Here is a 17,069-nt window from a genome sequence, read left to right as displayed (position 1 = left end):
TGCACGGCACAGAACTATTGATACTAAAGTTGTTCGATGATCCCAATTCGACTTTTCAAGACGTCAACAACGCCACCGTGAATTTGCGCTACGGAGATACCGTTCCCCTCAATGTGTTATACGTCTGAGAAAGATCCAACGGCCTTGCTAATGATATTCCAGCTGACGTTGCTAACCTACCGCATTTAGCAAAATTGCGCCTCGCACAATCAGTATCAAACGCAACATCTATGAATGTTGATATTTTAATTGGTGTAGATCGCTACTGGGATTTTTTTGGCAACAGAATTATTCGGGGTCCTGGACCTACTGCCGTGAGTTCCGATTTCGGATTTCTACTTTCCGGGCCTGTAAGTGACGGTCTACAATCCACTAACCTTGTTCAAACATTTCACATCACCGCGCAATCAACTGCAGAAAGCCTTGACACTTCGATCAACTCCTACTGGGATCTAGAAACAGTAGGAATACGTGATGTGATAAACCAGCCCACGACGAAGCCTAGCGCGAATGGACAATTTCAGCATTGTTCTGAAAATTTCCTACAAGATGGAAGATTCATCACTCAACTACCATGGAAAACTAATAATAAGCCACTTCAAAAAAACTACGAGATGTCAAAGACGCGCACACCACGCATGGTTGGACAGTTGGCCAAGCAACGTGTTGGCCTCGTACGACAAGACCAGCTGAGTAAGAATTACATTGAACTGGTACACGTGGATGTTGTAAACAAAGGACATTACCTAACACACCGAGCAGTAAAACGCCCCGAATCCGCGTCCTCTTCGATACGCATCATTTATGACTGTTCGGCAAAACTGGGAAACGATTTCCATTCGTTACGTACCGGCCCTCCGCCCCTGAATGATCTCACCGCCATACTTCTGCGGTTTCGTGCAAACCCAGTCGCACTCGTCAGCGATATTGAGAAGGCATTCTTACAGATCAGACTCGCCAAAGATGATAAACTATGTACTAAGTTCCTGTGGCTATATGATCCAACAGATATGAATAGCCCCTTCGTTAGGTACCAATTCACATCATTTTTATTCGGCGCTACGTGTAGCCCATTTATCCTGAAACTTTGATGAACAATCACAATGACAGTGATAACACTTGCGATCTTCAACACAACATTTACTTCGATGACGTCGTCACCGGTTGTGATTAGACTTTTGCCGCCACTCGCTATTATAACGAAGCCACTGACATTTTGGAAACCAGTGAATTTAATTTACGTTTCTGACGATCTAACGATAAAGAAATAAACAATCTTTCGCTACGGGATGACCGTGCCCAAACCAAAACAAACACACATATGCTTGGTATGAAATGGAATTCGGAAAGTGACATTCTACAGGTCAAATCGCTCAAAGAACCAGATATTGGACCCATGCTAACTAAACACGATGTTGTTAGCTACGCCGCGGCCTTATATGACCCACTCAGTACTTTATCACCCGTTCACATTCGAGCAGATGGGCGGGATTGTAACTCGTTGGGACATAGCGATATTGTTTATACAATGTTTGCGGAAGGAAGATTGACACTGGGACACTCCACTACCCGAAGAGCTCCAGCACAGTTGGTCCGAAATCGCCCTATATCTACAAGAAGCTACAAACATTTGCATTCCGCGTAAATATTTCCCCGATATTGCCGCTCCGAACTTGAACGAGATAGAAATCCACGCCTTCTCCGACGCGTCAAGTAAAACCTACGGTGCTTTGATTTACGCTTGATCAAACACTCACACTTTGTTTGTAATCGCCAGAACACTTGTCGCCCCGGTAAAACGACAAACTTTGATATTACTTCGCCTGGAGTTGATGGGTGCAGTTTGCAGTTTGCAGTGCAGTTTGCCACACGTTTTAGTAAATTCTTTGGTATTGAACTATCTACAAAATTCAAGATAACCAAAAATCTCATGTGATGTGACTCACAAATTGTCCTACATTGGATTAATGGCAGTGGAAATCCGGACGTGTTTACACGTAATCGCACCAAAGAAATCAACGCATTCACCCAGCAATATCGCTATGTCCCAACGAGTTACAACCCCGCCCATCTGCTAACGAGAGGAATTACGCCTACTATCTTACGAAATTCTACGCTATGATATGAAGGCCCATCGTGTTGATAAACATTCCGTTTTTGTCAATCACCTCGCCGCTGCACCGGAAGTAAACATCTAACCACTGTTTACTTCTCCCGCGTCTTCGACGTGCACGCGGGAAGTCACCAGAAAGGTCGACGACCCCGTTACCATTGACAACGAGTGCGCAACCCAGGTCAATGCTTCGACCGGTATACATCGCATTATTGACATTAGTCGCTAATTATGACAAATTACTACATGTGACTTCGCATATATTACGTTTTGTGGATATTCTGAAACCCCGCGTTACTTCACGTCAAACCACTGTTTCCGCTGATGAATTAAGCAAGGCAGAGACCACGTGGCTTCGAGATGTACAACGTTATGTATACACGGTTATCCCCGCTGCAAAGCAAAGAAAACAAACACGGTTCTCTTTGTATTGTAAACAGTTCAAGTTGTTTCTTGGTGAAGATAAACTTATCCGAGTAGGTGGACGACTACATAATTTGCGATTAGAATATACAACCAAGTATCCAATTCTACGTCCAAGTAATCATCCTCTTACCGCCTTGATTGTGAAATCTACACACGTTCGATCGTGCCACAGCGGTCCACAATCAACGGTAACGAAGCTGCGTGAACATTACTGGATTATTTCCATCCGTACGGTGGCTTATTAGGGACATTGATAATTTTTTTTATTTTTTGACATTTTCACTTGTTATTTCCTATTTTTTTTCCGATTTTCGAAATTTTCTCCAGGAGTTTTCTGCTTTTATTGTGAATTTTCTGCTTTTATTTCGAATTTTTGACATTTTCACCAGTATTTCCACCGTGGTGAAAATATTTACACCGCGGTGAAAATATTTAAACCGCGGTGGAAATATTTAAACCGTGGTGGAAATATTTAAACCGCGGTAGGAATATTTAAACCGCGGTGAAAATATTTAAACCGTGGTGGGAATATTTAAACCGCGGTGAAAATATTTAAACCGCGGTGAGAATATTTATACCGCTGTGAGAATATTTAAACCGCGGTGAAAATAAGTTTTTTCTATAGCCTCTCTTTCATTTCTCCGCCATTTTATTGTGGGCATCTAGCTTGAGTAACCCGTTCATTCAGAGGTAAATTTTCTGATTATTTATTTTTCCTCTAGTAAACTCATCCATTTCCTTGAAAATGAAATGTTCGTTGTAACAAGTTGATAGATAACATGTGTCTGACACTATCTGTTAGTCATGGTACTGTCAGACAACACGGCGACGCACTGTCGGCAAGTACCGAGTAAGACTGGTACACCTTCTGTACTCGTCAGAATCATTGTTGTATCTAGCAATGGTAATTCAGATTGAGTTGTATTGTCTTCCATTTTTTTGTTAAAATAGGTTAGTCTCCTCCATTTTTCATAAATGTATGTTATACTATACTGCGGGCAGTATAACGCCCGAAATCAATTGGTTTTAAAAGACTGGGTTATCAACTACGTCGGGAATCTCCAATACACTTTCTAAATACTGACAAACTACGAACTGTTGTAATGCTGGCAATTATCCACCGCTATCACAAAGTGTTTTTGCTAATGTGCAACTTGGCTACCCACTGAAATCTCGAGAATAAAATTAGGCAAAACTGATATATTTGTCGCAAATGGGTCAATTGCTGGATTTAGTTAAGAAGCCAAATGAACCTATTTACGAAGGGTTTTCAACTAAATATAGGAGACAATACACATTGAAATGTGGGGTGAACAAAATTGTATTATTCGTGGAATTTAGTAAGTTGTTCTTTGCCATTGTGGCCAAAGAAATCTTATGTAACCAATGTGCCTTTTCCGGTTCGCAGGTTTTGGCATGTAATTGGATAACATTTATTTCTCAATCTCAGTCATTGTACTAGTGATATTAGCATAGGTAAGAGCCACCTTACTCCCCAGTCCCATGGCTGTGCGACACACTTGTATGAAGTGTTGACTATTAAGTTCTATAAAATCATGTTCAAAATAAAATCAAACATATCTGTAATTCAATCCTGTTCTTGAATTAGTTTCCTAACAAAACTGGCACCTTCTGATGGTGATATTTTTCAAGGTTTTCAAAATTGTGCGCTGTACCGTATCGCAGGAGACGATTTTATCCATCTCGATCGGCACCGTGAATTTTTTAATACGCATGTTCATTTTTTTCAGTGTGAAATTTAAATCCGCTATTACAGTTTCACATTTAGGCAGCGTAATTAGTCTGATAACAATCCGGGCTTTAGCGATGCATGACCATAGGTAATTACCCTGTACAATCCCGTTGTACTGCAATGGTCATGGGCTGTCCAGTTATTACAATACAATGATACCGGGGTGTCTAGTTATTACAATACAATGGTACCGGGGGTGTCTAGTTAATACAATACAATTATACCGGGGGGTGTCTAGTTATTAAAATACAATTGTACCGGGGGTGTCTAGTTATTACAATACAATGGTACCGGGGGTGTCTAGTTATTACAATACAATGGTACCGGGGGTGTCTAGTTATTACAATACAATGGTACCGGGGGTGTCTAGTTATTACAAAACAATGTTACCGGGGGTGTTTAGTTAATACAATACAATGGTAACAGGGGTGTCTAGTTATTACAATACAATGGTACCGGGGGTGTCTAGTTATTACAATACAATTGTACCGGGGGTGTCTAGTTATTACAATACAATGGTACCGGGGGTGTCTAGTTATTACAATACAATGGAATCGGGGGTGTCTAGTTATTACAATACAATGGTACCGGGAGTGTCTAGTTATTACAATACAATGGTACCGGGGATGTCTAGTTATTACAATACAATGGTACCGGGGGTGTCTAGTTATTACAATACAATTGTACCGGGGGTGTCTAGTTATTACAATACAATGGTACCGGGGTGTCTAGTTATTACAATACAATGGTACCGAGGGTGTCTATTTATTACAATACAATTGTACCGGGGGTGTCTAGTTATTACAATACAATGGTACCGGGGGTGTCTAGTTATTACAAGACAATTGTACCGGGGGTGTCTAGTTATTACAATACAATGGTACCGGGGGTGTCTAGTTATTACAATACAATGGAGTCGGGGGTGTCTAGTTATTACAATACAATGGTACCGGGGGTGTCTACTTATTACAATACAATGGTACCGGGGGTGTCTAGTTATTACAATACAATGGTACCGGGGGTGTCTAGTTATTACAATACAATGGTACCGGGGGTGTCTAGTTATTACAATACAATGGTACTGGAGGTGTCTAATTATTACAATACAATGGTACCGGCGGTGTTTAGTTATTACAATACAATCGTACCGGGGGTGTCTAGTTAATACAATACAATGGTCTCAAAGCTGTCTAGTTATTATAATACAATGGTCTTGGTGTTGTGCACTTGACTTTTGTAGTCTCAATGAATGAGATGCATTATTTAACATTATTGTTCCCTTGACTTTTTGCAGTCTCAATGAATGAGATGCATTATTTAGCATTATTGTTCACTTGACTTTTGTAGTCTCAATGAATGAGATTCATTATTTAACATTATTGTTCACTTGACTTTTTGCAGTCTCAATGAATGAGATGCATTATTTAGCATTATTGTTCACTTGACTTTTGTAGTCTCAATGAATGAGATGCATTATTTAACATTATTGTTCCCTTGACTTTTTGCAGTCTCAATGAATGAGATGCATTATTTAGCATTATTGTTCACTTGACTTTTGCAGTCTCAATGAATGAGATGCATTATTTAACATTATTGTTCACTTGACTTTTTGTAGTCTCAATGAATGAGATGCATTATTTAACATTATTGTTCACTTGGCTTTTGTAGTCTCAATGAATGAGATGCATTATTTAACATTATTGTTCACTTGACTTTTGTAGTCTCAATGAATGAGATGCATTATTTAATACTATGTATTCCAGACTATACCTGACATCTTATTTTCTTTTCAGAAAGATGACTTCTATTGAAAGTGGTGTAATTTCACCTAGTATGCAAGATACTTCAAATAGAGATGAGCTCATCGATTACTATTTCAATTGTGGTTTCAAGTATTCAGAAATAATTACTTTTCTCTATGTTGTCCATGATGTCCGTCTCAGCATTAGACATTTAAAGAGAATTCTTAGCGAAAAGCATCTTTTTCGAAGAAAGCGAAAAGACGATATAGAGATTGTTTCTGCGTTTGTTGAGTTGGAACTGAGCAGAACTGGTTCTACTCTAGGATACAGAGCGATGCATAGCCGCTTAGTTCAAGTCCACGGGATTGTCACCGACAGAGAAACTGTCCGACGAGTACTTCTCGCTATTGACCCATTGGCTGTTTTGTTTTGACGAAATAGAAGAATGGTTCGTCGGGAATATACTGTATAAGGTCCAAATTATCTATGGCATATCGATGGATGGGATAAACTAAAACCTTTTGGTTTCTGCATACATGGGTGTATAGACGGGTTTTCCCGGAAACTGGTATGGCATGATGTGTCTGCGTCTAACAATGATCCATATGCGGTATGTACGAACAAATGGTTATGCAACTATGGAATACCCACTACATAAGGAAAACAAGAAATACCAGGTGCCCACATGGGAAGCCAGATGTTATATTTCATTTCCCAGAAATATATGGTACATGTGGCTACCTTCGACATGTCACATCTGGCGCTATGTTTCATCTGGTGGATGATTTGACACGAGAGGTTCCTGATTGCAGACCTCATGCTTTTGAACTGTTTTCAACGCTTATGGAAGATGCAAATCTTCAAATGCCTACAAATGTGGAGGAAGCTGATGACTTATTTGTTTATCTACTTGATACAATTAGTAATATTCAAGCAGCACATTAAAATAACTATGATGACGTAATTTATTCCTACTTGCTCCTTTAACATTTGGATGACAGTGGGCATCATACGAAGAAAAAAATATATACTTTTCTTTTTGACTTATTAGACATATTTGTTGTTTCCAAGACATTTAAAGTTACAAATCAGAGTTAATGAAAATGTTTTGTACTTTGTGCATTATTTAAATACTTTTGATGCAAACAGGTGACAGGCTGAACGTCAGTAAGCACTTTTTAAGTTTGTTTAACCATTGTAGTATAACAATATATTTCGTCTAAATCTCATCAATAAAGTTTCACATGTACCACACTTTATCTGGTATTCTGTATTAATGATTTGTTGGCTTTAGTCTTCTCCCTATCAATGCAACATGATCAGTTGCATAATGGCTAATGGAAATGACGCAATGACCTCTAGTTAAGCGCCAAACAATTACGTAAAGCATGAGTATGTGATAGATAGTCGAGAACGGCGCGATAACTGTTATAATCGCGTTCACCATATGTGTACTTCAAATAATCAATATTACATATTGTATAACACAGCCCTTACCCCTTTGAGCGTTTTGACTTTCAACATTGTAAATATTATTAAGCTACCTTTACCCCGTTCAACGTCCTGCATGTTAATAATATAACACCGATATATAACATTTGTTTATATTATTAATTTATACCAAAAAACACAGAATCCATAATGATATGTACATGGAGCAAGGCTGTCAGTGACCAATCGCGTTCACCACATGTGAATCATTAAATAATCAATATTACATATCGCATAACAGACCCTTAACCCCTTGTGCGTTTTGTCTTTCAACATTGTAAATATCAATAAGCAGCCCACATACGTTTGTGCCTTCTACGTATTAAAATTAGAACTCCGCTTGTCTATCGCGCTATATTACCAACGTAAAGGTGTAATCATTTAGTTTATGAACGTATTTGGACACCCAGAGCGTTGCGTGACCAATCGCGGTCACCACATATGAATAACGAATAATTAATATTACAAATGGCATAACACACCGTATACTAGCTGCTGTCCTGTAGCTCTAGATTTCGCTGGTGTCCGTTTATGGCGTTTTTTGTTGCATCGGTAGTTTGATTCGGTCGTCTACTGGTAATTGCGAAACCCTTGAGCTCAGAGCTACAGAACTGCAGCTAACCGTATACCCTTTGTGCATTTTCCTTACACGGACAGAAAAATAACTCTATGATTGAGACCTTAATTTTCAGTGTTTAGTTTGATAACAACTAGCCAAAATAATGTCTCGCCTGTTAGGAGCAATCGCAGCCATTTTGTCACGTACTATTGTACTGCAAGGTGAAGTCGTTTGATGTCTGAGGGACATACTTAGTAATAACTTGTGTACTAATAGATAGCTATCTTCCCCTAAGCAGGTGTACAGGTTGTCATTCCCTAGTGTGTTAATAAATATATTTAAAACAAATATAAATGCTGACTTCAAATTCAAAACTACAGTCCTATAATAGTACGTGCCCAAACGCTGAATTTCACAGTAAAATACCCTCAATATTGATGAAGTTGAAACATCCGTGGGGAACCTCTAGATCTTGCCCCATAAATTTTCACACCGGATTCGGATTATACATCCCAAAATTGACTTAAACGAACTGGTTTCTTAAACTACCTCTTCTGATGGTACATTCCCTCTTCTGCCACCGAAATATTATTCTAACTTGATAGTAGACACAATGAATCCTCGAGACTTGAAGATAATTTTCTGACAAACAAAGTTACAGTATTTGGAATCGGCGGACCAATACATTCGAAGGGAGGACCACTTATGAGAATTTGCCATTTTTAATGATATTATTAGGAATTTGACACCCTGTCATGGTATATTTTCTCTTTTAATTTTTTGAGAGCAGACATTTCGTCTTATCAACATCAAAGTTACTTTGATCCAATTCTCAAATACGTTTTTACTTTCCTTCCAGTGCACTTAGATATTGACAAATTACCACTTGACCCTAAGAAAATTCTCATTTTTATCATGTACATGTAATTGATATAAAATATTCTAGTCTTTAATTTATACATCTTTTTAGCAATTTTAATACAATTGGTTAGCATTTGTAACTAGTATTTTTGTTTTGTAGTTTGGTTCTACATTTTACTTTTCATTGTTCTACTTTTGATCTTCTGTTCTCCATTAGTTACTAGAACTTCAGATCGGTCTCTGAAATTATGCCTGTTGTTACGTAAATAAATAATAAATAAATAAATAAATAAATAAATAAATATTATATATTTAATATAAAATACCTATGTTTAGTAAGAAGGGACCTTTTCATGGGGGGGTTAGATCATCTGTCGTGTACAGGGGAGGAATTGTCAGAGTAACAAGTAAGAGAATGATGTCTCTAGTTGTTCAACAATTTATTATAACACAATACAACACAATATGTTAATGAATAATATGCAGCACACCTCAAAACCACATGGCCTAGCAATTAAGTGTGTCAAAGAATTCACTCTCCATGCTATAGAAACAGGTATGAAAGTTAAGCTGCTTATTTTAAAAGGCTTGCCAAAACATAACTGGCATAATTTTGACATGATCAGGTTCATGCTTTTCCAAATCCCACAGCATTTAACATTGCGAATTCAAAGTTTTGTTTAAATTTTTCGTATTCTTCATAAATGATTGGTAATCTCAGTATATTACTGCATGTATTAGCTGTTGGGTATATTGACTGTTCTGCAGGAACCATAAACTCCAGCTTCGGACCTGGTTCAAATCCACATGGTGGTACAAAATCTCAGCTCCTGTAGAAAACATCAAAATGTCCGAAAACTGCAGACTTGCTTCTCCATCTGCAAAAATGTAAGCTAAGGTTTATTGGCAACAGTTTCATGTTTTTGGATAAACATATAAAGAAATTCTGTACTCTTCAGATATATTAATGGCAGTCAGCAGGTTTAATAATCCTAAACCCATATTATACCAATGACATGACGTACTAAGTTTAGTGACTTATACTAAGTATAAAAGTAATTATACCACACATATAAACTTATAAACATATAAACGCCAAACACATAGAAAGAACAACAAGTAAATGAATGTTTTTATTGTAGATTTTTGTTAATTCCAGGTTGATGTATTTCCAAACAAAATATTATATGCCTCTTACTAAACAGTAATAAATTATAATATCACACACATAAACTTGAACAAGAAGAAAGACATTTAAATGCATATTTGAGATGAAATAAATATGGTAGTATAAAATTAAGTGGCAGTAAAACAATTCATAAACATGTACGTAACTTACCTCTAATGTCCACTAAATATTCATTCCAGTGTGAAAGAGTTGTTAATTCTTTAGGTCTGTAATTATGACCCTCTGGACTTAGATGTGGAACAAATGATTCTACTAGCGTATTCATCGTCAATTCTTCTCCTACCTGACAGAAAACACTTTCAAAGACATCTGGGTTCTCTCTAACCGAATGCAACACGCCCAGTGAGGATAATCCATCAAGAAAACTGAAATAAGCATTACGTGATTGTAAGAACAGCGGAGAAAATCTAAAGATATGAAATACCATGATATTTTATACCACAACAACTGTTCTTACTTCATTAAAACCATATGATGTTTTATTTTTCTATCTGTAAAATATCTTCAACCTAATAGCCATACATGTCTTTAGGTTATTGGAATATTACTCTTATATATATAGCCACAATGCAAACGAGAAATGCGTGTATGGTTAACTCATAATGTTGCAAATTAGATTTTTAAAGTTAGAGACTGATGAATGAAAAGACCTACCATTCCATATTTGACCGAGTCCTGTCAATTAAATGAAACTGCACACATGAATTAATAATCCGGTCTTTCCCTTCTATATTAGTGAGTGGAAGTGTGCAGCCAGCTAACTCGAGAAATATGCTCATCTTATCTAGAGCAAGGTGAGCTTCGGTGAGATTAGTGGAATCTTGCAACTGACAAAAAATTAGATTTTGCATATAATTGTATCGTTATACTGTCAACAAAATTGAAAGGCTTAACACCAAATTACTGCAACTCATGCACAAGAGTTTCAAATTTGACGAGCAGCATTATATAACGAAATTTATCAAAATGTTTTAAATTTACACTATGAAGCTGATCATAGAGCTCAGTTCCTGGTAACACATCTTCCAGCTTCACTGTGGATTTGACATACTGGTAGCCTTTTGTGATCCATGTGAACACTAATTTGGAGACAAATCTGGGCCCAACACAACCAACACAAATATTGCAAGAGCTATAATTGTGCCACAGATGAAATACATATCCATTTCCATAGCTGAAAAAAGCAAAAATATCACATGTAACCTGGTATATCACATATCACTCCATGACTGTGCTACTTCAGGCGCGCATAGCTGTGAACTGGATGACAAGTTCGGCACGCCACCTCGCCATTCCTAAAAAAGGACTTGTTCAAAGACGTACTCCAACTATGTAGTGGTCTCGGGGAGCTATAGTCAACCAGCAGAGTCACAAACTCAATGAATGAATAATATTTTACATACAACTGGGCACAGTAAACAAACAAATATTACAAACACGTTATTCACTAATCTAGGGGAGAGGAGAAGGAAGGGGTGAAAACGGTTTAAATATATGTTTAATGACTAAATGCCTAAAATATGTAACGTGCTATTTATATTTCAGAGAACTGGTTGTTAGTATCTGTCTTAGGAAAGCTAAAACGTATTTTCCAATACGAACATATACTGCAATTTATCTATGAGAGATATAAAAATGCGGAAAGTATTTATAACGCGGAAATGTAAAAATGTCCTAAACCACCATAATGGTATGGCTCACAGAGTCAGTCTAAACAGATGGGTCCATATAAAAAAGACATGCCAAAGTAATTCGGTTCACTTGGTAGGTAAAAGTCCAGGGGGAACTTAAACTTAAATTCTGAAAATTAGTAATTATCACTATTTCATTTCTGAACCACTTCTCCAATTACCTTGGAATTTTCACAGATATTTGTTTACATTTATTTCCTCAAAACTCATTCTGGATAAGTATTTACCGTGTTGTGTGATCATTGAGGTCTTCGTAATATAAATATGAGCATTTAAGTAAAAAAACGAAATTACTTAAAGGGGCATGTTTTTAATTTGGATTTATCTTGAAGTAAATATGCCTAAAAGATTATAATTACAATAGAAAACAAAAGACTGCCACTCCCTTGCTGATAAAAATCAAGTGCAATCCCAGGGTTTGAAATGTCAATTTCTGAAATTACGAGAATGGGCAATATCAAATAAATTCCTGGAATAAATTGTCTTGCTAATAGCTCAATATTTCGGTCAAAGTTCAAATCAACAACCAGATGTATTTAATTTCTGAGAATAACTCTCCTAACGTTTGCCCAAAATTCGCCAAAAATTTCATGATTTTTGTTTTGAAATTTACGGGAACAAAATTTGAGTTTGACACATTTAAGGCTTTCAGAAAATGTATAACATCATTGGAAAATGTCGCTTTTGCTCTTATATTGAAATGTTTTAAAACATTTTCCCTTTTCTGCATGTATATCAACCCCTTAAACAAACTAGTAAAATAAAATGAATTAATGAACTATATAGTAATTAATTTCGTCATCCTGTGTGAGATCCAGTTTCCAATCTGCACAATATTACTACTTTATAGTTTATTGCTAGACCATCATGGTGGTTACTTTGATATATTCATGAAACTGGCATATGTGTGTAATGTAACCAGTAGGGCCCTCTATACATTCTTTATGATATAAAAAATGCTCTGAAAAATGAGTCTGATTAACCCAGCTATAGCCACCCACAGACTTGTACACTGACTGAAATATCATCATTTCATGTTTCAAACTGATTAATATATATCTGCTATACCTGAATGGTTTGGAACCATCATTTTGTTTCCTGTTGGCCCCATAAACATGGCACTGTCGTGTAGCTCCCTAAAAGCTAAAGTAAAGAACTCTCTCGTGGGGCCTCCTTCATCTACGGCACCTTCAGATTTACCCTGATTATCCATAAATTTCACTGATAGAGGTCGATCAGGCTCGAAACTTGATCTCAATATTGCCCTTCTTGCTCCTTTAATAACATTCCCTCTTATAACATAAATAGGTACTGCTTCATTACTGATATCCACCATTGACATTATGTTTGGAATAACTCCAATATCCCTAAAGAGAAATCAAAGATAAAAATGAAATCTTACATCAAGACCATCGTTCAGAAAGTTTGATATTTAATGAAGACAGTTGATTTTATGAAAGGAAACTGCAATTCTTATTGCGGACAGATTAAATTCCCAATGACTTTGTGCATTATTATTGAAGTTTTACTTACATAACAGTATTGCAGCATGCTGTAGGTTCAGCAAAATCCTCTGAAATACTTGCTTGTATAGCTGCCTCAAGTTCCTCTTCAGAATCGGAATATAGCATGAGTTCAGCATATTCTCTGTCAAAATAGACATATCATTCAAATCCAACAAGCGGTTCTCAAGATGAATTATTTCATAACAAAACACATAGTATGCAAATTGGCTAATTAATATGCATGAAGTATGCACCAAGATATTATATGGGGTGCAAATTAGACATTCTTAAGATATCCAATCAGATCTTGTACTTCTCCCATAGTGTAATATGTGTACCAAGTATCATGCCAACTGGCCCTATACTTTTAGGGATTTCATGCACAGAGCTACATATAGATGGACTACAAAATGGGCTCATGTTAGTATGACAAATTTCTAAAACCGAATCTACGAGAAGTGAAACCTTACGTGCAGAGACAATATTAATTTAACTAGTTGACCGTTGTGGGTCAAATAATCCTGAGCCACTCGTAGAAGCTTGTTGGTCAGAATGCCCTGAGCTAATGGAAGGTTGTGGTTCAGTAGTAGGAGCCATTTCTGGTGTTGATGTTATTGGCCCTGTTTGGTGGTGATAATGTGCCACCTGTCGAAAAAGGACCTCTCCACTTGGTGTTGCAGCCTCATATTTACTTTGACATGATGCTTCGTCAGAGCTGCAGTCTGAATCTAAAAAAAACAATTAAAACACTTGGCAATCAACAAACAAACAATCACCACAGATGATGTTATATGTTAGATATACCACATTGAGCATATAATTCCCCACATGTAGAACAATTTGAGTTCTAACAGATTCTACATCACAAAAACCGCTCATCCAAGGAGTTAGTTAGAAGTCAACCATACATCACCAACGAGTAGATATGTGCATTGAAACTTTGACTATGTCATATATACAGTCTTAATGAAGTTAGTATGAGCATAGTTTTTTTTTAAGCAGAATAAACATATCGGCCATCTATTTTTAGCCTGGTTGTAATTAATCAGCAAGCATGTTTTATGTTAAAAAATGGCACCCATCCCCCATTTTAACATGAATCACAAAAGTCATAAATGTATAAGAATCATATAATTATTTACTGAGTCAATCAAAACATTCATCGGTGAAGCATTGAAAGGACCAATTTGTGTGCAAATTGGCAGGGATATAATAAAATCAATAAATTATTTTTTGCTTCAAAAGAATGTTACATTTTATTGAGAAGTTAGACTATACTAATTCTTGTATAACAGAAATAACAATCATACCAATCCAATATCGAAATCGTGTGTCACATAGGGCAAAGTACAAGTCCATGGACAAAAAACGCTGTAGAAGAGACACAAAGAATACATCACAAACACAGACAAGTCAGTGAAAAAATGACCCCAAGGCATACAGCCATGAAGTTATGTCAGGTATTTGAAAAGCGTGAGCACATCATGCCATATATTAATCGTATTCAGTCGTATTGACTGCTACAATTTAACCATTTAGATTACCTTCACGATCAACATCAACTGAATACAAGACCATATCCTCAAGTACGCAAAGCAAGTATAGGCGTATGGCCCCAGGGATCTTCTTCTCGTCGATGTAAGTACCCAAAGTAAATGTCATAGCTGACAGAGCAGATCTCACGTTTTCATTACGTCCATTAACAACTTCGCATTGGAAATCTGTGAGATTGCCGACAATAGCATTACTACCATTGACAAATAGTGCAATTTCTATCTTTGACTTCAGCTGTTCATATGATGAATCCAGTGGAAATTTTAATGCAATAAAATTCTTGTCACCAAGTGGAGCCTTAACTGCCTGTGCAGTCTTACATCCATCCTTGTCAATTTTCTTTGAGGTGAGAATCCTCATCCCCATAGTAATCATTCTTGATAGTTTCTTGGGTCTTCCAGCTCTTCGATGTTGTTTATTTCTTTGGAGGGATGGTGAACTTTCGCTTTGACTATTTCGCAACATTTGAAGCAGTCTTTGACGGCGGTTTGTAACATGGGGTGGAACATCAGAATCTGGTGTTTTGTCTCTGTTTCCTAAATGTGACAATGATTGACAAAATGACATACAGCTGGCCCTTGAACCACCATTTCCTTAGTGGGCTCAGCTGAGTGGGCTTTATGTAAATAGTGCATTGGCATGCAAGGAATTACACCAAGTTCCACTGATTACATGTATTCATCATATAGTAGATACATGGCACATTAGATAACAGGTCTCATGATATTAGAGCAACAGATTAAAAACAACTAGTATTGACATCGTTCAAACACCTATGCTAATACGCATGACATTGCACCAGAAACAGGTAGTGCTCATGTAGTAGGTGTGTGTCAAATTTCATTACCATTGGACAAAGAGACGTTGTGTTACCGATCAGCTAATTAATATGCATGAAATTTCACAAAAATCTATTCAGTACATGTACTCATCATACCCCATTTTTACTTAACACGCAGGAGCTAAATATAGGAAAATAGCCTGTTCATGAGCCATTATGCTATTTTACAATAATAAAATAAGCTTGCCAAACGCATCTCCTAAATCAACTAAATCATATATGACTCCGCCATTAATTACATACAGGGCAGTTGTAAAATTGCAAGATCTTCTGTTGCACATGTAACTATAATATATACGAATTAGCCATTGTTTAGTAAATCAGTAGTCTGGAAAAAAATATGTGGACAACATTGCGAACCCCTACATGGGAGTCAGACCAGGTTCACGTCAAGGGTGAGCATCTGGATGTAGCAATATCTAATGGTTTTAAACACATCATTGCATTTACCTGTCATCTCTACAAAACTGTAGAAGCTTGGCCTGATCACCCTTCGCTTGAAGTCCTAACACTTCTAATTCACCTGATGACAGTAAGACGGCAGCTTCTGAGTCAATCTGCAATTGAAATTGAAGTATATTTTATGGCAAATATTAATAAATCATGTTGTGAAGAATACAACCTATAAATGTTAGATATGTATTAACATATTAAATTTAACACCTAGTATTTCTCTGCCGAGTTCATTCACATTTGTACTAGTAATTTTAAATATGAGCTAGTTAATTTGGTTGAAAGTCAAAACAAAATTATCTGTATATGTAACTCATTATGCTTTGTCTCCGTGTGCTAAATTTGGCAATGATGAACATTTGCATTAATTAGGTAATTACTTTGCAGGGAATTACATGTACTACACATGAACCACAGTTCCCTAAAGTTGAAGTAACTTTAGCAAAAAGTGAAAATTATGCTAGCTGTTCAACAGTTTGTGACAAAACTGTAATAAAAATAATACCAACAATATTTTGCAACTTTTAACACACCCCAGAAAGGCAGGTCAGGTACATGTATAGAGTTTTAAATTTGAAAATATCTCCCACATGTTAGAGAACATATTACAAATCATTTAAATGCATATATATATATATATATATATATATATATATATATATATATATATATATATATATATATATATATATATCGCTCATATGTTAACAGCTGGTATTTTTCTAGCAACTTAAAGCACATTTGGGTCAACATTGAACATGATGTTAACAAAAATTAAAAATAAATTAACTAGGCAAATGATGCCCCTTGATTGAGTTGAAACTCAAAAGTATATATCATGTTACATAAAATGTCATATCATATAAAGAAATGTCACAAAGTTTGATACCA

At 36.5% G+C, this 17,069-nt stretch overlaps 1 protein-coding gene across 1 annotated transcript; it reads left to right on the top strand.

Annotated features, from left to right (window-relative positions):
* The first annotated feature begins 230 nt into the window (after positions 1 to 230).
* On the top strand, positions 231 to 1,091 carry LOC146735550 (uncharacterized). Its single transcript, XM_085505909.1, has one exon. It carries the CDS (start codon positions 231 to 233, stop codon positions 1,089 to 1,091), a length of 861 nt encoding a protein of 286 aa, XP_085362035.1.
* Positions 1,092 to 17,069: the final 15,978 nt, after the last annotated feature.

This window comes from Saccoglossus kowalevskii, chromosome 12 (genome assembly GCF_978046115.1).
Source record: "Saccoglossus kowalevskii chromosome 12, keSacKowa6.1, whole genome shotgun sequence".
NCBI classification, from domain to species: Eukaryota; Metazoa; Hemichordata; class Enteropneusta; family Harrimaniidae; genus Saccoglossus; species Saccoglossus kowalevskii.
The sequence above is the reverse complement of the archived record's forward strand: the minus strand, read 5'-3'. Positions and strand labels throughout refer to the sequence as shown.